Genomic DNA, 26,898 nt, shown 5'->3' with positions numbered 1-26,898 from the left:
GGTTTTGTCTATTAGGCAATGAGCGGGCCAAAGGCTCGTAAATTTTGGCTAGCCTGACTCTAAGTCCAAGGTTCCTTTCTGTGGTAATACGAGGGTGTCTGGAGGGTGGCAGTACCTGAGGCTCAATTAAATCTAAATAAGGTACTTTGATTGTTAGATCTAGATAAAGCTGGCATGTTGGGTAATTGTGGAGTCATCTTAGTAGGTATTGCAGTGTTGAGGCTGATCAGGATATAAGCCAGCAGGTAGGAGGTAAGTAGATACATACTGGATAAAAGCATCAAGCAGTGGTGGTTGATCAGTATAGTGCCACAGGAGGGATTACAATTAAGGTAGCAATGTCTAGGTAGCTAAAATACAGTTAGCGGCGGAGGTAGTTTAAGACACAGTTAACACCGCAAACTACAGGATCAATTTGGGCTCAGTGCAAAGTGATATCTAGATTTGAGATTGTGCAATTAGTTGGCAGACAGCAGTTCTATCAGGTCAATAAGGCACAATGCTGTAACAAACAAATATTTGGGCAAAATGGCTAAATGCAGGGATCAGGGAGTGGACAGTATGCAAATAGGCAGCGTAGGCAAATGGAGGAGAGGTAAGCATGAGAGACCTGTTTGTGCCACTTGGTACAGGTTATAGTATGGAGCAGTGCACAGTTGGGTCACAGTACAAGGTTATCATATAGTTTATGTGGTACTTACATCAGGTATGCAGGTACCTGTGCGTAGAGAATAGTTCAAGCAACAAAGATCGAATCGGGGTGGCCAACTGCGCCGAACCGCGGCGAATAGGGGCAGAACAGGGCCTTTTTCTTCGGCCTTCGTCTGGAGGCCACCGGCTTCTGCCCGCCGGCGAACCTAATTGGGCAGCTGGATATCCAGCCTGGTATCTTGGCAACGGGCCTCAGCCTCGTTGTCGGCCTGCATTGCGCCCGCCATTTTGGGGCCAGGCGCTCGAAAAAGACAGGGTCAGGCGGCAGTGGAGTGGAGCTTCAGTCGGGAAGCTACTCCAATGGTGCATGTAGTGTTGCACCTTGCAGATGGATTCTCGTAGGTAGGTCGTTGGGCTGATGGAGACCTGGAGGATCAGGCAGCATGGATGCGTGCCTTGGCAAATGGTGGTGTTCGCGGGCGCGGATGGCGCGGTGCTGGTGGAGTGGCTCCTGCTGGAAGGAAGGGAGGGGCTCCTGCCCACTCCACTTGAAGGGAGTAATGCTGCTCACTGGGGCAGAACAGGGCCTTTTTCTTCGGCCTTCGTCTGGAGGCCGCCGGCTTCCGCCCGCCGGCGAACCTAATTGAGCAGCTGGATATCCAGCCTGGTATCTTGGCAACGGGCCTCAGCCTCGTTGTCGGCCTGCATTGCGCCCGCCATTTTGGGGCCAGGTGCTCGAAAAAGACAGGGTCAGGCGGCAGTGGAGTGGAGCTTCAGTCGGGAAGCTACTCCAATGGTGCATGTAGTGTTGCACCTTGCAGATGGATTCTCGTAGGTAGGTCGTTGGGCTGATGGAGACCTGGAGGATCAGGCAGCATGGATGAGTGCCTCGGCAAATGGTGGTGTTCGCGGGCGCGGATGGCGCGGTGCTGGTGGAGTGGCTCCTGCTGTTTAAAAGCGGTGAACAGTATTTGAGTTTACTTGGGACCACTGCTTGGATAAGTTCGACCTCAAAGTTTCTTGCCAAGCAGGGAAGGATTTTCTTCAAGATTTTGAGGTATAGGTGGGCGTCTTGGTAAATGGCCTGATCTGCTCTGCATCCCGCCACGCCATGGCTCTTCTGGGGACAGTGAGTGCAGACGCTGGGGCGTGCGAGCGGGCGTGCGTGCGTGCAGCAGCTGCTCCCCACCCCTGCTAGAGAGAGAGAGAGCCACGTGCCAGCACAGAGCTGCCGCCAGAACCCCTGACGCCCCCCACCACTGCCGAGCCCTTCCAAGTGCAGCGCCTCCAGGCCGAAGTGCAAGGTCAGACGGGGGTCCCCCCTCAGCAACACACACTCGGTTTCTCGGGTTATACACACATTGCGACATCACACTTTTAATTTATCCTGAGATTGTGTGTCATTCATTTTCAGCCATGCCACTCTAAGTGCCGTTCAGTGACCCCCCACGCCTCGAGCCACCATTCCTTCAAAGACCATACCACCTCCTCCTATGCTAAGAGTATATGTATGCTCATGCTGCATTTGATGTGTATGTGATGGCCGGCTCAGTGACCAATGCACCCACTACAGGGATCTATGGTTAACCTCATGTTATGCCATGCTATCAAGTTTTTCTACTGTGCCAACCAGTGCTGTAGTGGTCTTACTGCGCCAGTACCTTGACCGAGAATTGACACATTGGTTAAGGTGAGGGATCAGTGGGTGAAGGAAAGGGTTATACAAAACAAAATGAGTAATTAGGAGGAGGAGGGGTGTGTGTGTGTGTGTGTGCGTGCGTGCGTGCGTGCGCGCGCGCGCGCTCAGGTGACCCTTGAAGGTTTTTTTTAGGCACCTTCTGCATACCTCAGGTATACAATCATCTGGGACTGCAAGGCCAGCTGTCAAAAGTGACAAAGCTAAGGAATGACTGTAGGAGCAGGTGAATGTATGGCACCACAGAGGGGGAGATGGAATAGGGCAGAGGAAGAGCGAAACCACATTCCAGGAGCCAGCCATACTTCCATGGCATCTCCATGAGGGTGAATTCACAAATATAACTATGGGTGGGCTAACATGAGGCGATTGTAGGGAGTTGCCCATCATCTTGGTGATATTCTTTAGGCAAGTACTTTAAAAGGCTAAGATAATGCCAAGGCACAATTGTCTATAGGTTGGTGCACAGTGATTTAGTTAGGTACATTTCACAGCGTTCTGTGTGCAATTTATATATGTATTTCTTTGCTGTGACCTACAATGCTTATCCTTGACTTCGGCAGCACATGTTAGTATGATCTATCAGAAGAGTCCACCACAATGAGCTCAAATTCATACACAGCCTGGGTAATGTACTCATTCGCAGTAATAACCTAGCCAGAACTCAGAATGGGGTACAGTGCAAATTAGAAGGCAGGTCGGTGGGCTAAATGGAGAGTTGTTTCATCGTGTGACTTACTGGGGTAAAAAATGTAGATTTATTTCTCAATATTCCGTTTTCTTGGTCATAGCTTCAGGTAAGAGAATGTCTGACGAAAATATAAGTTGCCTTCCTGAGAAAGGCCTCTTGTCACATGTGGCCCAGCTTACTGAAGGATTCAATGCATGCCAGCACATGTATTTTGAAGTTTTATACACAGCATTGTAGGGTCATTTGAGACTGTGCATGCGGGTTAGACCTCAACATATGGTCACAATCCGAGGGATGAGATATTATGATATGATATGATTGGGTATTTAAGACGCGTTAAATAACCAGAGGTTTCTAAGCGCGGACCCGGGGATCGAACATGTGGTGCTCCGTGTCGTCTTGCTTTCAAAGCAAGCACGTTGCCGCTGAGCTATCCTCCCGGACATTAGTGGGACGTTTGCACTTGACAACTCGCACAATGACATCACCAGGCTTCATAATACATCACACTTTGTTTGGATGTATCATTCTGGCATTACACTACATTTAATTCCATAAAATGTTCCTTATCTATGCACTGTCCTCAGGAAATCCAAGCCTCTTCTGAACAGCAGCGACCCAGTTCATGGCTACGGCAATACTTCTCATCCAGAGCTTTGGAGTTATAGTGTCAAGGAACACTTGTGTACAGGCGCGTTATAAATGACTTATAATATCATATCATATCAAGGATGATGATCATGATCACAGGTTCAAAGTCAGGCTGGTTCCCTCAGCCCTTCATCCTTCTGATGTTGACAAAAAGGAGTACCATTGAGTGAGCCCCTTTGGGGGTTGAACGCGCCCTCTACAAATACACCCGTTATGTTATTTTATGTTAGGAGCCAACATTGCAATGTGTGCTTTGGATCGCTGAACTGTCCTATATTAAGGTACATTAGTCTCTTTTCGCGTAGGGCTCTGCATCCTGTGGCTCGCCAGAGGCTGATGGGAGTTATGGTCCAAAGCATCTGAAGAGCCAAAGGCTGAAGGCTCCTGGTTTAGAGGGACATTTAATTACTGCATGTTATGCCATATATTTCCACAGGCAGTCTTAGTTTTGTGTCTGTTATGCATTGGTGCAGTATGTTACTGGGTCGTTACACAAAGAAGTCACATGTCCACATTAGACAGCATCAGGCCCTTGGGATTAGGATCAATTGTAAAGGACTCAAGCAAATACTTTTATTTATATTGTTTTGCTTTTCGGAGGAATGACACTGTAGTTACATCGGTGTCAAGCCAGTCGATAAGACATACATTGGGCTATATTCCTAGTGTCGAGAAAATTAAAAATATGCAGGATTTGCAGTGGGACGCTCTTGCTGTTTTACTCAATCTCTGTGACGGAGGAAGCAATCCACAGATGAATGGTCTTTTGGACAGCCTTTCTTTGGGAAACGGATGACGTGTTTTTGTAGATGAACACATATACAGTTGTACATCTCGAGGTTTTCTTACATGTTAATCTCTAAGACTCTCATGCCAATTCAAAATGAGTTTGGCCACTATAATTTTTTTGCACCATAAGCAATGATCAGGAAGAATGTACTCCTCACAAATTTGCCTGTGCCCCTACACATATTAATAACCATTTCTGGTGTTCCCTTCAAGAGAATAGCTGCCAGGCCGAAAGAGTATCTTGCCAATTGATGGCCGAAAGAGTATCTTGCCAATTGAGGGCCGAAAGAGTATCTTGCCAATTGAGGGCCGAAAGACTGTCTTGCCAATTGAGGGCCGAAAGACTGTCTTGCCAATCGAAGGCCGAAAGAGTATCTTGCCAATCGAGGGCCAAAAGACTATCCTGCCAATTGAAGGCCGAAAGAGTATCTTGCCAATTGAGGGCCAAAAGACTATCTTGCCAATTGCGGGCCGAAAGAGTATCTTGCCAATTGAGGGCCGAAAGACTGTCTTGCCAATTGAGGGCCAAAAGAGTATCTTGCCAATTGAGGGCCGAAAGACTATCTTGCCAATTGAATAGACGAATGACACTAGATCAGAAAAAAATGTTCATAATGTACCATGCGTGACTCGTCATATACTTGACACTTTACACGAAAAGGGGGATCGAAATTAGGACACACAAATATTGTAGGCAAATAATTTCTGATATCGTTGTTTGTCTTTTTGCCCTAAAATTGAGATACGGCCAGTGTTAATCATCAAAGGTCTCTGAGCAAAGGTTGACTAATGCTACACTTCATCATTTTGTTGAAGGCTGCTAAAAATTATTCCCACTGAAGTAGTGTGGCGAGTGGACATTTGTTGCAAAAACAGGTAAATTAACCACAATTGTTCCCTGAGATAGATGAATTACGCGTTCTTATGAAGCAATACCCACATACTTATTTAAAAGCAGCTCTAGAACATGGACATGGAATGTTAGGGTCTCAAGTTCTTAAAGTGGCCAACAAGTAAAGACCCAGGAATTTCGGCACTTTGTAGAGGTTTGAAAAGCACATGTCCTCATAGTATAGTGACCACAATAGGTTTTCAATCTCCCATAGATCAAGCTGGGGTAAAATAAAGCAAGTGAGTGTTCCACTGTAAACATACGAATATACACAGCCCTACGGCTATGGCTTTACTCGAGAATGAGGTCCCTTGGTCGTTAGTAAAAGGGCACAATGTCTAGACTATTGTGGGGCTCCAATGAGGTGTGTGTGTATTTGCACATGGTGCGGAGATCCACAGTGCAAATAATAAGAAATAAAAACGTGTCTACGTTCCTGATTGTTTTTAATCCAGAAATACGCAACCTGATTTCGAAAACTTAAGCTTGAAGTCTGTCCCACGCCATCCCCACTACGTTATTGATTTCATTACACTCTGGAACACTCATTAAACTAACATGAGAGCAGAAGCTTAGCACTTGCGATTCAGGAAACTGCCGAAAACAGAACTTTTCAAAGCCGGCTTTGTCAGGCCTCTGGATGCTAGAAGGAACTTACGAAGAATAACCGATGGGCGACTGGACTCTCTGGTTCCTCCTTTTCTATAATGAATGCATACTGTTGTTTAGTCTGGGCTATTAAATGTCGCTTGCAACACCGTTAAGACTAATCTATTGCATTTGAGTACTGTTTGGTAGGATTGGCATATGAGGAGGGACACAGTGTGTATATGTATTTTGGTTATGGGCGCACCCTTTGACTGCCCATGGCCATGCTAATCCATAAAGCCATTCCCACGCAGTTCTTGCCCCTGCCGCCCAAAACACCTCCTCATGGGAACTCTTTGAGCTCACTTTAATCAAGCCTTACCATCAAACTTTGCACTCAAAGTGGCAGCCAGTGGTTTTTCAAAGCAGTTTTATGAGAGTTAATGATATTGAAGCTGTAAACCCACTACTGGTGTGATAAAAATGACTTACCAGGTCTGCCTTCAGCCAATCGATTTACGCACTCTGTGTGTCCTCCGCTGAAGTCATGTTGAAAACACGCATTGGCAGAGTCAAAAGTTTTGGCTTGTGTATAAATCTTAGGCATTTGCCAGGCACTGCAATTAGATGCCCAGGTACTTGTACCATTTTGCACCTCCTATCATCAATGGCCAGTTAATACCACTATGGCTGTGCCAAAACCCCAAACTGTATCTTTATCCCAGCGCTCGTGGGACTGTTTTAAAAAAATTCTGATAGCATTTAATGTTACTAGTGCCATGCCTCTAGCTCCCCCACCTCACCACCTTCATCCCGACCCCCCTCATTTAGGGGGTGAGAACGAAAATAAGTCCACTGGTGGGGTTTTTGGTAATTAGCAATTCAATCCTGGTCTTTTGACCGGGAGCCCCATTGGCACTGTGCTTGCCTATCTGGAGGTGTGTTGACCCTGCCATGTCTCTGTGTCTGTGTGGATGCCTCATGGCAAGGTCATGTATGATGCCTGAGCTTATGGGTCATTGCCCTGTCAAGGCCCTGTGCCATGACTAATTGTCAAGGCCCCGTGCCATGCCTAATTGTCATGGACCTGTGCTGTGGCTTTCCGGATGTGTTTTTGCCCTGGATGGGACCTTTGCTGTGCCTGGCTTTAAATATCATGTCCATGAAGTTTGTCTTTATGAAAGTTTCAAGACCCTTTCCTCTGCCTCTCTGAAGATAAAATGGCCCTATGCTGTGTCTATCTGGAGATGTCAGGGTACTGGGCTTGCCTCAATTTAAGTGTAATGATCCTGTCAAGACCCTGTGCTCTGCTTGTTTTAAGGTTTCAAGGACCTTTATTGTGTAGGTCTAGGCATATCATGGCCCTGACAGGGCTCTGTCCTGTCCCTGTCTGTAGATGCCATGACACTTTGCTGTGACTGTCTGGAGATGTCATGGGCCTGTGCTTGCCCAACTGTAGGCGACATGATCCTGACACAGCTCTTTACCATAAATATTTGGAGACATCATGATCCTACCACAGCCCTCTTCCATGACTATCTGGAGGCATTATGATCCTTCCACAACCATGTGCCAGGGCTATCAAGAGGCATTATGATGATCCTTCCACGGCCCTGTGCCCTTTACTATCTGGAGGCATGATGATCCTGCCATGCCCCTGCACCGTGACCATCTGGATTGATCATGATCCTGCCATGCCCCTCTGCTGTGACTGTCCGGAGGCATCATGATTCTGCCATGACCCTGTGCCGTGACTATCTGGAGGCATTGTGATCCTTCCATAGCCGTGTGCCGTGACTATCGGGAAACATCATGATCGTTCCACGCCCCTGTGCAATGGCTATCTGGAGGCATCATGATCCTGCCAAGCCCCTGTACCCATGACTATCTGGAGGCATCATGATCCTTCCACGACCCTGTACCCATGACTATCTGGAGGCATCATGAACCAGCCATGCCCCTGCACCGTGACTATCTGGAGGCATCATGATCCTGTCATGCCCCTGTGCCGTGACTATCTAGAGGCATCATGATTCTGCCATGGCCCTATGACGTGACTATCTGGAAACATTATTATCCTGCCATGGCCCTGTGCCGTGACTCTCTGGAGGCATTGTGATCCTTCCACTGCTTTGTAAAGTGACTATCAGGAAACATCATGATCCTACCGCACAGCCCTGTGCCGTTAATATCTGGAGGCATCATGGTCCTGCCATGGCCCTGTACCGTGACTATCTGGAGGCATCATGATCCTGCCATGCCCCTCTGCTGTGACTGTCTGGAGGCATCATGATTCTGCCATGACCCTGTGCCGTGACTATCTGGAGGCATTGTGATCCTTCCATAGCCGTGTGCCGTGACTATCGGGAAACATCATGATCCTGCCACGCCCCTGTGCCATGGCTATCTGGAGGCATCATGATCCTGCCAAGCCCCTGTACAATTGCTATCTGGAGGCATCATGATCCTTCCACGACCCTGTACCCATGACTATCTGGAGGCATCATGATCCCGCCATGCCCCTGCACCAAGACTATCTGGAGGCATCATGATCCTGCCAGCCCCTGTGCCGTGACTATCTAGAGGCATCATGATTCTGCCATGGCCCTATGACGTGACTATCTGGAAACATTATTATCCTGCCATGGCCCTGTGCCGTGACTCTCTGGAGGCATTGTGATCCTTCCACTGCTTTGTAACGTGACTATCAGGAAACATCATGTTCCTACCGCACAGCCCTGTGCCATTAATATCTGGAGGCATCATGGTCCTGCCATGGCCCTGTGCCGTGACTATCTGGAGGCATCATGATCCTTCCACAACCCTGTGCCATGACTGTCTGGGGGCATCATGATCCTGCCATGGCCCTGTGCCCTGACTATCTGGAGGCATCATGATCCTCCCACAACCCTGTGCTGTGACTAAGTGGAGGCATCATGACCCTTCCACGGCCCTGTGCCATGACTATCTGGATGCATCATGATCCTGCCATGGCCCTGTGCCCTGACTATCTGGAGGCATCATGATCCTCCCACAACCCTGTGCTGTGACTAAGTGGAGGCATCATGACTCCGTTAGAGCTATTTGATCTGCTTGTCTTCAGGTATTGGGTGCGCCTTTCTGGATGTGCCGTCGCCCTGGAGGGTCTCTATGCTGTGCCTGATTGGTGAGGCCATTGCCCTGTGCTGTCACGTGCTTGTGTGGGTACGACGTGCTTTCATTGCGGAATGTTTTTCCGCTGGGTTTTTTACCTTTTTTGGGGGGGGTTGGAAAAATATACATATTGGGTGTAGGCGTTCAGGGATATATAACAAATTAAAGGGGCTGGGGGATTGGAGGGGGAACCCCCCCAAAAATAAAAAAATCGATTCGTTTTTTCGTTAAAAAAATCTGCGGTAAAAAAGCCTCCGAAAAAACATCCCGCGATGAAATGACATGGAACCCTTGTGTGGAGGTGGCATGACCCTCACAGGGCGTTGTGCCTGTCTGGGGGTGTCATAACACTTTGCTGTACCTGTTTTGAGGTGCCATGGCCTTAACAGGGACCTATGCTCTGCTTGCCTTGATGTGTCAAGGAGTTGCATGGCGCCTTTTTGGAGGTGTTGTCTTGACGAGGCTGTATGCTGTGCCTGATAGGCGGTGTCATAGCCCTGGCAGAGCACTGTGCTGTGCCTGTCCTTCGTTCTCATGACACCTCGCTGTGCCTGTTTGGAGGTGCCTTGGTCTTGAGAGGGACCTTTTGCAGTGCTTGACTTGAGGCATCATGCATCCAGTAACTCCACAGGGCTGCAAGAACCAGTGGTGTGCTCCATCCTGTACAGGGGTGACTGCACTTTCGATGGCTTGCTGCGATTGTGTGGGATTCATTAGTATGCGTACACATTCATGAATCATACTAATTATGCATTAAACCACAACAGCTAGCACATTAACCGGCCATTAGAACCTGCCTCTGGTGGTTTTTAGGCCCAGTGCCAAATGCAGAGTGACTCATCCTGTTGCAGTGTTGGAATGGTGAGATAAAGCACAACTCCAGTATCTTAATGCTATTTTAATAGGGGTAATTTGCATTGATTTCCGTTGTTTGCTTAAGATTTCGTTTTTTTATTTCTTTATTTGTGCTCTTCTGATTTCACTGTTCTTTCTTTGCAAATAAAATGAAGGTGAAGGCAAAACATCCTTCTTGACATTAGCTTTCCAGATAATTTTTAAATACTCTGCTACTGGCTCAATAATTTGCTGAATTAAGCGCCTTAATTGTGCAATCACTATTGTTGACCCAGTACAGGTTTCCCCTGGAAAGAAATTTTGCAGTGACCATTTGTGGCTATTTGATTTAATTACTTGTTTAGCACATACTGCAAACAGAGCTTGATCTTGGTGCTTTAAATTATTTGTGCAGGTGTTTCTAGGACAGCCGGATAATTCCATATCACCGGATACCACTCTTCTATTCATGTGCTTCCACTTCGCAAATTATTGTTATATATGGCATAAAGTACCCCTTACTGTACGTATAAGGATATTGCAAGTCACATAGGAGTTCCAGGACCAAATAGAGGGACGAGGCCGAAGGCTAAGTTCCTTTATAAGGTCACGGAGCTCTGAGGTGAATATCCTTTTTACTTACACTAAGGGGTATTTTATTCCTTAGAATGCATGGCCACACACTGCCATTCCATTTAATTCCTGGCCTTTCGCATTATCTAATGTAAGAGATCTTCCATTTGCTGATCATATATAATCAATGTGGAATCTGTTTGGATTTTAAAAAAGGCTGATATGGAGATTTGAAAGTGTTGCAGAAAAATTGTTCAAGCAGTTTAACAAAATGAATTGAAAACAAGTTTTCATTGTGTGCCTTAAAATAAGTAATAATATGCAGATTATTGCTGCCATGTGTTACACTCCAGCAATGCACAAATTAAACATTGTACCATAAGCACTTCCTTGTCAATTAATGGCTGTAAAGTGTCACAGAAAAAAGCCAGGAATTTTAAAAGCTTGCCACAGCTTTAAGTGGTGCTGTAACCGCTGGAATTCTGCTCTTCCCTGGCTCAAGCATGCATTGCGGATGCACAACCGGAGTGCAATAACTGATTACAAAGCAATTGTGATGTCATTTTCCTATTAAAGGTCAGTTGTGATGTGAAAACTAGCCTGTAATAAGAAACGGATCTCTTTTATACAGATATTGCAGGCTGCCATGTACTGTGAGGATTTTTTTAACTGAGCAAGACCATATCGCCAAGAATGCATTTTATTCTTAAATACAATCGATGCACTTTGAAAATGTGGGTCCTGTTGGCATGCAGTAATCAGGCCACCTTAGTTATTATCCAGTTAAGGTGTTGTCCTTTTATTGATATGGCTATGACGAAAGGCTGATTCAGCCATGCCAGAATTGAACATACCTCCTCTGGGTTTCTCTGCAGTGGGCGCTCAACCCATTCAGCTTTCTTACTGATGTGTCTTATTAACTAACTGGCAATTCATCTTCTGGATCTTCTGGGTGTTGCTGGAAAAGCCCACTGGTTGGTGCCCGTTTTAGGGCTACATTTTGGACAATCGTACACTTTGCAGTCATTTAGCCTCTCCTCCAGGTAACTCAAAACGTATTTCATTTTATTTTGCAGGGACTCAAGGCAGCCGACAATGACCCAACAGCTCCACCCTATGACTCCCTGCTAGTGTTTGACTATGAAGGCAGTGGCTCGACGGCTGGATCCCTGAGCTCACTCAACTCTTCAAGTAGTGGTGGGGAGCAGGACTACGATTACCTCAACGATTGGGGACCACGCTTCAAGAAACTTGCTGACATGTACGGCGGAGGTGATGACTGAACTTCAAAATGAGACTTTGATTTTTTTGGACAAGGACAAACATTTCAACTGATATTCCCAAAAAAAGCATACAGAAGCTAGGCTTTAACTTTGTAGTCTACTAGCACAAGTGCTTGTCCGGAGGCTTTTGGCATAGGCTGCAAACCAATTTGGGCTCACGGGGAATATCTGTAAGCCAATACCGCTTGGAAGAATTTGAGCTCAGTTACACTTGAATTTTACAGTACAGAAGCACTGGGATTTTATGTGCCTTTTTGTACCTTTTTCAGACCGTAATTAGTTTTATGTTCAAGGCTTTAATGGTACTGATTTCTGAAAGGGTGAATTAAACAGACAAGGTATGTTGTGGACTAGAAAGAGAAAGTGACCATAATTTGCTTCAACACGCTGGTATTACATTGCATTGCTTTTATTAAAATATGGAAGAAATAAAAAAAAAGATAAACAAATCTCATGGGGTCATTTTTTTGGCTGGACAAATAAAACCGTGAGGAACTGTACAGAGCATTACTTCTAGTTTTAGATGTTATTTTTTTCTCACTAAAAATCTAAAACTTATGCAGCCGGTTGCGGATAAAAGGAGTTGTCATATCACCAGTTTGTCGCAGATCTTTTTTTCCATCAGACACGGTAGAGTGTCCAACATGTTTCGCTCTTAACACATGTGCACTCCAAAATGATTTTGGTACTTCTGATGTTTTTATTTTCACTTCACTGTAAAAATGGTTTGTGTACATAATGTTTTTTCAGCATAGTCTATGAAGAAGTGCAGAGACTTCTGAACATGTGTATGTATTATTTGAATTTTGATTCAGGTTTTTTGCGATTTGCATGTTTATATCTTTTTGTTATGGATAAAGTATTTACAAAAGAGGTTGCGATCAAACGAAACCAATTCAACTGTTGGACTGTAGATTGAATACTCCATTTTTTTTATCGGTTTGAGAGTTGTGGGAGGGGGGTTCGGGACAGTCTTCTTAGCACAAATGTTTTACATAATTTGTACCAAAAAACAGGACGAGGTTGTTTGGCACTGGTGGCACTAATAATATGTTTATGAAAACAAACAAAAGAAACGCTTTTGAAATGGAGAGACTTCTGACAACGGCGTTGCCTCTGTATTGTGTCCCAGAATATAAATGATACACCTCTGACCCCCAACATTCTGAATAAAATGCTAATTTTGGATCCGGTGGCTGGTTTGAACTTTTTTCTTTTCCACTTGAGCAGCTTTGAATGTTGATGAAAATGCCCAAATGCTTCTGTTTCATGGCAAGGAATAGTGGGGGGGGGCGCATTCCTTAGCCATTCATTATTTTGGTGTTATACTTGAAGACTATGCAGACTTGAAGAATACGGATTTCTGCTGTGACTATGAAAAGCACAACCACGGGGAGATGTAGACGCTCTTTGGGTGTACAAGCCTCAGTAGCATTTTTGGTAAACCTTTCATGTTTACTTAGTAAATGGGCAAGTGTTGTATTTTGAAAAAGCAAAGTTGAGCACATAAACACACACACTATCAAGGATTTCAAAGCTGTTTGGCAGGACTTCCTATAAATGTGAAAGAGCATGTTCTCTTGGCTCGCAGTAGATGAAAATGTAAGCAAAATGCTTTGTGTATATTTGTTCATATATTTGATGTTTTTTTCATTTGTGTCAGCTTTTGTTTTTCGTCACAGCCACCATGGTTTTTGTGTCTGTGGTCTTAATGTTTGTTTCTCGCTGTATTATTTTTGTTTAGCCTTAACGTTTGCTTACGTGCTCTATTGAAGGGCACATTGATGAGAGCTGCTTAGTACCAAAGGTAGAGTTGTTGGGAGTCGCTTTATTGCACCACTGTGTTTTGAATACATTGACGCTAGATAGTCATATCATGAAGATAATGCAGTGCAATGTCCCTTCACACTAACTGACAAAGCACAGAAACACACACAAACTTTGTAGAACTTAGCTAGTGCTGTATCATTTTTTTTTATTTTTATGGTTGCCTCTGATGCCCATTGCAACTGTTTGTCTTAAAGTGATCAATTTTCTTCAGGCCTTATTTGCAGTGTATTATATATATATATATATATATATATATATATATATATATATATATATATATATATATATATATATATATATATATATATATATATATATATATATATATATGTATTTTGTTTTTTTAAAAGGAAGCTGAACATCTTGGGAATGACAAGATATGAGCGAAACACGAATTCCCAGTCAAGTTCTATGTGATATGACTTGGTTCTGCTGAAGCTGCTACAAGTCTGTAATAAGGTCTTTGAGCAAGGCAAACTCCCAAATCTACAAGGGAGGCGATCCTGATCTTGCCGCCCACACCAGTTAAAGAAGGGATGGAATGGGGGGGTGTTTGTTTTTACTGAATGTAGATACTAGTGTTGTTCTATCCTGTGGGATTTAATTATTTAAGGAATTCAGTATCTTACTTGGGACATTAACTATTCTTTTAGAATAATAATACATAGCACACATTTACATACATTATTATATTACCCACCAGAAATTGGTACTCACTTTGTCGACCTCGGCAGGATGAAAGGCTGACTTGACCTTGCTGGCATTTGAACCTGCAGATCAAACACAGATCACAACAATGAACACTTAACCTGCTGAGCCATTTTACCGGTGTATCCATAAGAATAGACCAGCAGTATGTGTATCAACTTGTCTGGATAGCCAGAAAGCGTTCACCACTTTAGACTATCAGAACATGCAAATACACTGGCAGGCTCCAGGCTGTGTAAAGAGTTAATTAGATGGACCAGGCTGCTTTATACTGACCCAATAACAAGGGTCAGGAAAATCAAATTGCCTCAGACGTGTGGTAATAAAATGTGGGCACTTAAACATTCCTCAAAGGTGTATGGACATCCTAAAGGAGGCACGGAAACGCGACACCAGACACTGTTGCTACAACAAGTGGAAAAGGTTTCCGGCATGGTGCAGTTCACAATCCTTAAAACCAATTGAGTGTTCACCATCCAACATTTTACACTACACGCTTTACCTACTAGACTCTGGCCTAGAACTTAACTCCATTAAGGTACACCTAGCGGCCCTGTCCGCGTTCACCACGTTGCAAAACAAAGTGTCTTGGTGGAAAGTTCCTGTTATCAAATCTTTCATGGAGGTAGTAAAGAGATTATACCCTCCCATTTCTAACCAGGTTGGGACCTTAATGTACTATCTAAGCTCATGGGCCCGCCCTTTGAGCCTATGCGCAAGGCCAGCCTAAAACACTTAACCTACAAAACCACCTTTCGGGTAGGCATCACCTCGATAAGACGAGTCAGTGAGCTACAGGCATTATCTGTACAAGACCCTTTCCTTGTAATCCACAATGACAAGGTGGTCCTTAGAACACATATTAGGTTTTCACCAAAATTCCTATCCAAGTCCCATGTCAACCAATCCATTGAACTACCTACCGTTTTCGAAAATCCATCTAATTCAGCTGAAAGAAGCCTCCATACATTTGATGTAAGGTAGCGGTCTTGTACTACGAAACAAAACAAAACCCCTTAGGAAAACAGACCAGTTCTTTGTTTCCATAGCACCAGGTAGGGAAGGTGATCACATTTCAAAAAGTGCCATCTCCAGATGGATAGTAAAGTGCATACAGCTGTGCTATTCACCATCAAAAAAGACCCTACCATTCACACCAAGAGCTCACTCTACCATAGGTACAGGAGCTATATTAACATTTATTGCAAACGTCCCCCTGGACGCTATTTGCAAAGCAGTTACTTGGAGTGCCATACATACCTTTACTCAGCATTACTGCATTGACACACATTCTAAAGCAGATTCACAGGCGGGGGCAAGCAGTGCTGAAACCTCTATTTGCTGCTGTACCTTGTCACAACCCACCTCCTACTCCAGGTTCTGCTCACTAATCTATGCATAGCATATGATCTAAGCACATCCACAAGCCACAGAAGGCATACATTACCCACTCTAATCATATTTATGTTGCTTGTATCTGCTTAGATTCACATGTGCCTGACCTTCTTCCCCTCCTGGAGTCGAAGGTGCATACATGTTTCTTGCTCTATCCCTATTTTCTGATTTATTACATCGGTACTCAAGTTACACTTCATACAATCTCATGTCAAACAAAATGTTCTGAGGGTCCTCAACGTATGAAGGACCATGGGTACAGTGGACGTTACACTAGGGATGGTATTGCTGACACACCCAATCCATGCCCCGTTTCAAGAACAAATCATACGGTGCTCTGACTACCATTAGATAATATAATGGAAATGTTGGTCTTTCCTGGATTTTCTGTCTACATGATACTGCAAGAAGTCTTTACACCTGATTCATGGGAGTGTTTTATAATGACGGAATCCCATAGGAAAACGTTCCATGAATCAGGAAGTTTAGCAAGTTTTGTGGGGGGTTGGAGGGAACTATTACAATCAGCCATAAAAGCTTGAGACACAGAGGGAACATCCCTAAAAGGGAAAGTGGTTGGGGGTTATTTGCCTTCATCCGATGATGCCATGTTATCCCCATGAGGGTCACTTCCCCACCCCATGTGGTACTCCCTCATATAGCCGCCCCAGGATCAGGTAGCAGCTGCCGTCCTTGGCCACATGGAGAGAGGCTGACATCAGATTTATCACAGCTTGTTTTTTTATTGTGATAGTTTATAAAAACCTTTCACAAATATAACCTACATAAAGCATACACCATATATACAAAGTAAAGTCCATACTGGGTGAATATCACTAATACTGTTTTCAAATTTTAAAATCATAATCTCAGAAATACTCATTAATAATTAACAATTCATAATCCATCTTAATTTCACAGCAGGTGTGTAATTAGCCTTGATCCTCGGTTTAGAGGTATCCATTACCACTAAGTAGAGTATAGTTTATATCAGTCATGTCAATTTCCCCCTAAAGTTCATGGATACACTTAAAATAATCTCAAACGTGCCAATAGACTGGCCCAAAAAGCATCCCCATCGACCATACTAGAATTGTACACAAATCGTCCATAGATTTCAATTCTCCATCTTCACTTTACTTTGCAATTTAGGATATGTTTCTAAATTCATGGGCTCCTTGCATAAATGACATCCACAATGTTCTTGTGCAATTCCCCCTCATGGGTCCCTAGTGATCCAAAGTACCCAATAAATTGAAGCGTAAGTAAATGCAACATATAATCCTATTGGTTGAGCAGAGTATATAGCAGTGAAGCGTTCCAAATCTTCTGTACCATATCCGATACCCCACCGAATGTTAAACATTTGTGTGTGACATCCCCAATCATGTAATCCCAATTTATATTTTACACAAAGAGGGTTGTCGGATAGGAGCTATCATGTAGCACAATATCCATTAGAAGCACATCACATTCGCTTGTAAAGTTTGAAGGAGATCCTTTGGTCAGAAGGAACTTATTCAAGTCTACATAAAGGGATTGCTTTGGTGGATTCAAAACTTTGTAAAAGATTTTGTAACTTATTCCAGTTTAACAGTGCCTTCCAGGATTACAGCCCTAATTCCTTACATATTGAGTTTAATGGAGTATTAATGGGAGCCTTAAGATGTTATGCACAAAAATCCCCTCTAATTGTTTTAAGATGGGATCTGTATTATATGCCATGTTATTTGACACTCGTTAACTTTGTAATTAATGGCACACCACGAGTGGCAAAGCTGGCCAAACAGAATCTATTCTATTAAGTTAACCTTCAGGTCACGAAGTGCAGTAAGCCCAAAACTAACAGCATTCCATGGTGCAAGTGCATAAGCTAGGTGGGCTCTTCTCGCTGGTTCCTGCATTTTATTCTACTCGGCTGCTCCTTAAGTCAAGGAGGAGGGGCGTACCACTCCCCAGGGGTGTACTACTCAGCAGCACCAGGAACATAAAATCCAGCTCTAGCGAGGCTGGCTGTTCTTGCTGGTCCCCACGATTTCTTTTCTTCTCAGCTGCTCTGCGAGTTGAGGAGGAGGGGCTTGCTACTCACCAGCACCAGGCACATTAAAAATCCCGCTCCCCCAAAGTGGGAAGCAAGGCAGGTTGTTCTCGTTGTGGCAGCTGCATTCTGCTGATCGCAGCTATTTGGTTCTGTTCCTTTACCTGGTAGAACTTTGCAAGCCTGTAAGCTGGCATCAAATGACATCAACCACTTTGACTTGAACTCTTTGCTCAGACACCTCCAAATCTTGAGCTCCTGGCCACCCGCCCCAGTAGCCTGCCTCTGAGCTTTAAAGCAGCATAATTGACTGCCTCCAGGTGTTTCTCTGTTTGAAGTGCAGAGCTTCCATTTCCTTGTATCTGCTCCTCGCTTCAAATGGTCAAAAGCAAAGCAGTCACAGATTTCCCCGGTTGAGGGGAAGAAGACATTTTCTAAACCTTTTAAACCAATTGAGGATGTCCATATTTTGAATGCTGAAATTCAAGGCCTCCTGGTGGACATAGATGTTATTTCCGCAGCTGGTTGCCCCACCGGCAGCCATTCATTGGAATCCCACAATCAGTAATGGTCATGTCAGGTGTGAGGGGGCAGACCTAAATCAAACAGTGTGATGAGCTCCCATTCCTTGGAGCTAATTGAGGTTTTTAAAGTTGTCTTCACTGGTACCAAGCCCACAACCCTTTGAGGTGGTTCCCGCTGTGAGGAGGGTCATCGCACGCCCAACCTGCTGGAAGCATTTCGGGTGACCAAACAGGGTGAGGGTGGCAACTGTGTTAAAGGGAAGAATTATGTGATCCTGATATCTCACCCAGGGGTGTGCCCTGGCAGAGGTGTGATTGAGTGCCACCCCTTCCCAAAGGAGAACCGTCTAATTTAGCTGCCACAGGATGTGCAAATTGTGGGTGTGGGTTGTGCTGTGGGGAAATGTAACCTGTGCACTAACCCTGTGCTTGAAGAGAAGGACGATTTCCACTCCGATAATGGGTTTGCTGAATAGTTGAAGGGCAATGTGTCCCACCGGAGGATACTAACTAGCCCAGTTAGGTAAAAGAAGCTGTCCTAACATCAGAGGTGGTTCCGGCGAGTGTTGTAAGTGACATCCCCCTAAGAAACCGCTTTGGACTTTTACGTGAGCTGGACAACTGCAACCCTGATCAGATCACCACAACATTGGACTCTGGTCTTGCTCCTCGCAATCCCGATGTCCAACCACAGTGCACCCTGTACAGCAGCTGTGAGTGCGGGAAACCAATCTTGAGCAAAATTATGTTGGAGCAAAGTAGACTCAAGGTGGCTGTACTCCACTTGGTGGGTGAAGTGACTAAATTGTCTTGTCCTGGGAACTGCTCCAAAAGTGCCTCCCAGCACCATCTGCCCCAGAGTGTTGTGCAATCCCTTGCTCCAGTGCCACTGGGTGCTCTTGGAATCACTTGTATCTCTATTACTTACCGCTAATTGCCTACAACTGGGATGGAGGCTAGGAGGAACTCTTTGTCAAAGAAACCTAAAACGCAACTATTGAGTAACCAGTCCACCTTGATTTCAAGGAACCAGCGGGAACGTAGGCCGGGGCTGGCCCCGGGTTCGATCTTGCAAAGTCGCAATTTGTTTCTATGCTTAGCGCCAGGGCCAACCAAGGTGATTTAAGGGCCCTATCAGAAACTATAGATATGTTTTTTTCCTGCTTGAATCCGCCAACTGGTTCAGATGATTTGCAATACTTAGAATCAGTCACCAGGGAGGGAAGGCCAGTTGTTTTGTTTAACATCTACAACAGACCATATGGTAGATCCCCACTGGAGAGTCTCAAGAAAATGCTCCCGATTATCCTTGATTACGAACTGAAGGACATGACAAATCCATTAATACTTGTGATGGGAGATATCCAGGGACCTCATGTAGGGTTTGCCAGAGGTTGCAACTGTGACCTCTTGAGGTATCCCTTGGTACCCCTGGGTCTCCCTTGCTACCTCTAAAAAAAAAAAAAAGTAAAAAAAGTTATTTTTCTTTTTCTTCCTTTTTTTTATTTTTGTAATGTTTGCTCCTGGGCTGTGGCCAGCACCATGTGGCTCTTCAATTCTGGAGTGGCTGGCTTTCTTGTTCAGGCCTCTTTAAAAAAGAATAGGAATAACAAATAATGTGTCTTTCTGGAATTCTATACAATAATTGCTAGACTCATTAAAGGTTTATTTCAGGCACACTTCAGGGCGTGAGTCACCTATTTAGTCTGTTCTTAAACACCTCAACTCAGCCTTTCATCCTTCCGAGGTCGATAAATGAGTACCAACACAGGTTGGGTGATATTGGGTGTATATTTTTCTATATAAAGTGCTTAAGTGTAATTGCTATATAATAACACATCATCCTCATGTAGCCATGCATTCACAGTAATTTGGTAATATGGGTCTATACACACTGATCCTAACGATACATATGGGGATCCATTCTTGTATGAAATGTACATCACATTATAGTGATATTGTAACCATATATTTCATAGTGTACTTAGGAACAATGCTATGTGATGCCACTTCCTGTTTTGTCAAGGGGTGAAAGGTTGTGTTCCATCGCTTCCCACGATATCACTTCAGGGTGGGGTCAAATGATGTCACTTCCGGTGATGTCATCAGAGGTCAAGGGTCGTGTGATATCACTTCTGCTACCCCAAGCATTTTGGTGAACTGACGTCCCTGGAGATATCACCCTCCAGATCGAGCCCTTGGAAGATCTCATGGGCCTCTGGGACTACCAGGACATTGTGCCTCATTACAAGTGTGGCGGCCACGGAATGAACAGTGCGGGTAAGGGACCGGCACCGTTTATTCCGGGCCCACATTACGAATTCTGCAGCCGGTCCCGCTCTGCACGCCTGATCAGACCAGACGTGCAGAGCGAGACCCGCTAGCAGAACAGGATGCTAACAACGGGCCCGTCATTAACAGGCCCGTTGTTAGCATCTTCCTCATTCCCATTGAGCCCTGTAGGGGCACAAATGGTAATGGGGATGTACCGAGTCCCGCGAAAGGGAATTAACAGGCCCTCCAAGGTCAGAATAGCCTGGTAAGACCCCTTTTGCGGCACCCGAACCCGAGTTTGGAAGTAGCCATGCCGCTAAAAACGGCATGACTACTTCAAAACCCGTAATGAGGCCCACTGTGTGGGACACCCTCCCTAATGTGATAGATCAGCAAGAGCTCACCAATATGTAATCGAGGCAGGCCGCATATTTTATGATGCCATTCTCTGAACTTGTAATGGTAGAATTAACCCTGACAGGTCTGCTGAATTTACATATGTGGGAAACCTCTACTCACCCACCAACAGCACAAGCACCTTCGAACAGTATCCACACATGCCGAAAGAGGAGGACACAGCCGTCAGCATGCGTCAACTGACAAGGTAGGTAGAACTACTGTAGTAACTGCTACCACCTCCTGCAATAAGTAATTTAACCATTAAACATACACACCCAGGACAACTTCATGCTTAAATTGAAGTATCTATTGTATGGTGAAACCTAGGCCTTTTCTCCCACTATCCAGGATTCTCAAATCTTGATGTAATTCTAACACTGTTTTGAAAGACAAGTTTTTCAGCCTCTGTCAGCTTTTATTCCTCTCCTAGAGCGAATCCTTTGTGCTACTTTGATTTAAGGTTCCAGGGTCTGCACTACGAGTGCCTATGTTGTGGCTGAAACAATATGAAACCAAATTTGTAGATATTGTAGTTGGTACTCTTGTAACGTGCGATCCCCAGAAAAGAATACAATCAATTTTTCAATATGATTTGATTTGTTTATTTTGTGTGTATCTGGTTTCTTCATGTATTTAATTCATACATTTAGATTTTTGCACTGTCCTTATTGCATACTTTCAGTATATATTTTCATGTATTGGATTCATACATATATATATCCATGTTATCATTAGGTGAATAATCTCCCAACACGTATTTCCCCACAGCTTTAGCTGTGGTTCCTCAGGAGAGATTCTGAACCAAAAGAAAAAGAGAACATTTTCGAATTTTGTCAAAATTAACACAAAGGAAAACCACACATCTTATTTTAAGAAAGAGGACCTTTGTTTCTTAAAATAAATATGTCCACTTACCCTTGTTACTGTTTTCTTGATCTTGATTGATATTAAGGTTGTGCTTTTCATTCACTTTGAAAGGTGTATTACATTATTTCTTGATAAATCTGTGAAAAAGTGCATATCGTGACTATTCCTTTACAACAACCTTTATTTTTAGTTTGCTTACTAGACTCTCTTCAAAAATGAAATGCTAATACACTTGGGGATATATTTTCTTTGATCAAAGGAAAGCATGTTGACATATACTGTCAAAAGTATTGTCTGGTCTCCCCATGCTTTCTATTCTAGGCAAGTAGTTGTTAAGAATGCCTTCAAAAGGCAAAAACAAACGAAAATAGCTAGATAAATAGATACATAAATAAATACATAGGTGAAAAATTGATTGTATTCTTTTCTGGGGATCGCACGTTACAAGAGTACCAACTACAATATCTAGTAATTCTAACACAGCCCGCCATTTTGTGAAACCTAGGCCTTTCCTCCTACTATCTAGGAATATCAAATCTAAGTGTAATTATATCACTGTCTGCCATTTTGTGAAACGTAGGCCTCTCTACCACTATCCAGAAATCTCAAATCCATGTGTAATTTTATCACTGCCTGCCATCTTTGTTAAAACTAGGCCTCTCTCTCACTATTCGGGAATCTCAAATCTAGGTGTAATTCTATCACTGCCTGCCATCTTTGTGAAACATAGGACTTTTCACCCAGTATCTAGGAATCTCAAATCGAGGTTTATTTCTTAATGTTCTCACTGCCTGCCATTTTTGTGAAACCTTAGCCTTTTCTCCCACTATCTAGAAATCTCAAATCTAGGCGTAATTTTATCACTGTCTGACATTTTGTGAAACCTAGGCCACTCTCTCACTATCCAGGAATCTCAAATCCAGGTGTGATTTTATCACTGCCTGCCATCTTTGTGAAACCTAGGCCTTTTCTCCCACTATCTAAGAATCTCAAATCTCTATGTATTATTTCATTGCCTGCCATCACTGAACCCTAGGCCCTCACATTACCCAGGAACACCCAGCAATCACTGAAAGCTAATAACTATAGACGGGGTAACTGCCCAAATTAACCAGGTACCCACAGTTGACCTCCCATACCCAACTGTGCTACCCCTTCCAACGCATAGCACCCCGCCTAGACAGTCCACCCATAGATAAAGGAACACCTGAACCTAACCCACAAAGTGGACAGACACCCTTAGAGGGCATCCAGCTATCACAATGCAAGAGGATAAAACGCAAAACTATCCAAACACAAGGCCCTTCAGGTGGGCTACTGCCCCTGTAACCTCCATACCCAAACCATTGTACTAGCAAAGACCACAAAATGCCCCAACACAGAACTGGGTGATGCCAAAGAGAATTGGAACAAGGATCAATCTGAACAGATCCACAGCCTCACCCTCCTCCAGTAGAAACCGCCACAAATACAGAAAGCACCCCAACAAACACTAAAACCAACAGAACAAACATCATAAGAGGAAAATCCCTATACCTTACATTATACCGCGCAACAACCACAGAACCTCGACACTTCAACGTCACTGATATTTCCAGACCCGCTGCGAACCTAATGAAACCCCGCAAAAAAAGAAGAGAGAACCCAAGAAGAGAAAGGTACGATACTAACGCCCTTACTCCCTATATCACAAAAACACATGGGCAATGCCAACAATGGCATCAAAACACAAAAGATGATGAAGCTGTAGAATTTACCAACCAGCTATCAATCTAGCGGACCGCTACAACGACGAAGCAGCCTCCACTGAACCCCAATGAATCGCTGACTACAACACAGAAGCACTCCAACTGAACATCTGCAAGACAATACAAGGATCAAAAAATAAACCTAACCACATCAAAAAGATCCAGTGCAATCTACTCAACGGCAGGTCAATGTCCAAACATGCCACCGAGATCTACAACTGAGGTATCAACATCTTATTCATAACCGTAACATGGCTAGACCACAATTACAAAATCACACTCCATAACTGCCTCCCTTACAACTTCAAATGCTCATAAGCAAATAGGAAAGAGGAGGAGGACTGGCAATAGCATACAAGGAACACCTGATAATTAAAACAGAGCAGCCATTAAGCATTGAAAACTGTGAATCCCTAATCCTTCGCCTATCAACAAACCCCAAAACAAACCTCAAATTAATTCTGGTATACAGACCACCAACATATGATGCAACCTTTGTGGACTCCTTCACTGAAGCAATCACCAACCTTGCTATCAAACAGGAGCACCTGATAACCCTTGGTGACTTCAACATCTGGTTTTACAAAGAAACTACAAACACACAAAAATCATTAGCCAAACAACTGAAGACAATAAAATTACATCAGCTAGTCAAAGAAACAACTCACGCAGCTGGACATACACTAGACGCAATCTTCGACCAACAAAAACCTCATTACCACGGCACCACCAATACAGATCCTCTGGAGCGACCACCTCATCATCCCCTTCATGATAACGGTGGCTAGACCAACAGCCAAACAACCCGACAAACTACCAACTATCATGAAAAGAATTTGGAGGACCATCAAAAATAGCAACCTAATTGAACTACTGGAAGTCAACAAACCATTGGCCACAACAATGGATGAAGCTAATCTTGACAAAAAAAACAGTACTGCTCAAGTGGATCACCAGAACAATAGACGAAATCTCCAAGGAAATACCTTTCACCCCATTGCTCAGACGAGTGACAGCAAAATCGTTTACCCCGCTTGAACTAGAATGGAGGAATAAAAACGACAGGGTCAAGAAATTTGAATTCCCAACGTCAAATCCACTCATACAAAAAGGAAATCCAAAAGGCCAAAAAGAAATACTTCGACAACAGAATCACCAAAGCTCCCAACACCCAAAAAGAACTGTTTAAAATCATAAACAAAATGCGAAACCACCCTGGCTGCAACAACACACCGATACACTCACTGAAACTATGCAACAACCTTGTAGACCACTTCAAAAACAAAATCAGTACCATCCAACAGATCATACAAAGCAGACCAAGCAACCTCAACATACAAGCCACCCACCCATCCAAGGATCATCAGAACAAACTCTGAAGTTTCCCCCAAATATTAGCAGAGACATTCATCAAGCTGTTAAGCATTTGCAACAAAGCCGGCTCCCCCGTGGATCCCTGCCCCCCAGACATACACAAATCTATCCCCACACAAGGAACACCCAAACCTTTTCAACCAATCAATTTCAATAGGGAAAGTACCATGATCTTTCAAATCAGCATACACCAAGCCGCTCCTCAAGGACACATCAGGCAACGTTGCGTACCATTCCAACTACAGACCCATCTCCAACATCCCGTACCCAGCGAAACTACTCGAAACATATGTCTATAGAATAACACAAGAATTCATAGAAGAACACCTACTGCTGGAACAGGCACAAGTAGGCTTCAGACTGATCGGAGGACTGGAAATGGCACTGTTCTCAATATGGGACCATCTGAAGGCAAATGCATACTCAGACAAGAGCATAGCTCTAATACTTCTGGATCTGTGATAGTATGTTTAGTGAAGTGAGCTGGGCGCTATAACCCTATGACTGATCTTGCATGCCAGTCTTGGATGTAAAACTTTCAGTTTACAGAAACGTTGTACCGGTGCAAATGCAAAGTTGCACGGTATTAGCACTTGGGCAAAGATTGCTCAATTTCTAAAAACACTGGGACATATTAGAAAACCATTGCACCGTGAGAAGTGCAGATTGCCATGTTATACGCACCAGGGCAGACATTGCCCTAGAGCAAAAATAAAAATCTTTACTGCATTTTTGCACCCAGGCAAAGTTTGCCCTAGTGCTAACACGGAAGGGTATTAGCACTAGGGCAAACATTTCCCTGGTGTAAAAATGCATCTTTATTGCACTAGGGTAATTTTTGCTGTGGTGCTTATAACATGTCAAACTGCACTTGTCATGGTACAATGGCTTTCGAAATGTGTCCCAGTGTTTTTAGAAATAGGGCCCTAGTGCTAATACTGTGCAACATCGGACTTGCACCGGTGCAAAGTTCCTGTAAGCTGGCCCCGAATGAACATGTTCTTTGTGAATTCCAGAGCTCATACATTACTCCATCTAAGCATAATATATTCAGTTAGTCAAATAAAAGCTCTCAAAACTCAACCCATTTGTGATTCTGTGCGCCTTGAGCTGCCTACGCTTTTTGAGATCTGGTGCATTAAGCCATGCTGACCCAGTCAGTCTCTTGACACAGCAAACAATCCAACAGAGAGATATCCGGCCATAGAACCATATTACCAGGATTCTCCAAGTGATCACATCCATACCGGCCTACAGCAAAACCCAAGTTATATCCATTGTTGGAGATTTTTACCAAGTGTGAAACGCTGGCATTTTCCTTGAGCCCCAGGTCCAATGTGAAGTGCTCCCTAAGCCCCAGTTGTGTTGTGTGCTTTATCTTCCACTCTCACTCCCTGCCTGTGATGGGTCCTCTTGCCTTAGATAATGCTGGTTCTGCTTTGCTGTGCTGTGTTTTCCCCTGTTTGTCTTTCCTTCACTCTATGGCTAGTTTGGACGGCCTCATTTGGGCTCCTCATGCCTGTTTCACTTTCCCACACGACCTGGTCCTTTTGGCTTGGCCAACCCAGGGTCTGTCTGGCTTTATCTCTTTCTCTTATTAGCTGGCCCATTTTGGTTGGGCAAACGCCTGTTCCTCTAACTTGCTCCGATGTTGCTTTCCTTGCATGGCTACCTTCTACTTCTCCAATCTCGACGAGACTGGGGCATTCAGCTAGGATTTTCCAAGCCTTCATAATGCCTTGATATTGTTCACAATATCGGGGCAGGAGACAAATAAGAACGGGTTGGGTGATGTTGTGTGGGGTAATCAAAGTTTTGTTGGTGGCAACTAAACAGGTGTTGAGGGTCTGGAAGACACAGAAGAAGCCGATGGCGGAGGACTAGATTCTAGATGTTAGAATTTTATCCAGGCTTGAGAAAACAATGTATTGTAAACATAA

General features: G+C 44.1%; 1 protein-coding gene across 1 annotated transcript in view; it reads left to right on the top strand.

Moving 5' to 3' along the window:
- Positions 1-12,989, top strand: part of CDH2 (cadherin 2) — a 419,239-nt gene extending 406,250 nt beyond the window's left edge. Inside the window, exon 16 of the mRNA XM_069620955.1 lies at positions 11,595-12,989. Within this exon, the coding sequence (XP_069477056.1) occupies positions 11,595-11,801 (207 nt within the window). The 3' untranslated portion in view covers positions 11,802-12,989. The remainder of the gene's footprint in view (positions 1-11,594) is intronic.
- Positions 12,990-26,898: the final 13,909 nt, after the last annotated feature.

Source organism: Ambystoma mexicanum, chromosome 5q, assembly GCF_040938575.1.
Source record: "Ambystoma mexicanum isolate Mex_15411 chromosome 5q, UKY_AmexF1_1, whole genome shotgun sequence".
Lineage (NCBI taxonomy): Eukaryota > Metazoa > Chordata > Amphibia > Caudata > Ambystomatidae > Ambystoma > Ambystoma mexicanum.
The sequence above is the reverse complement of the archived record's forward strand: the minus strand, read 5'-3'. Positions and strand labels throughout refer to the sequence as shown.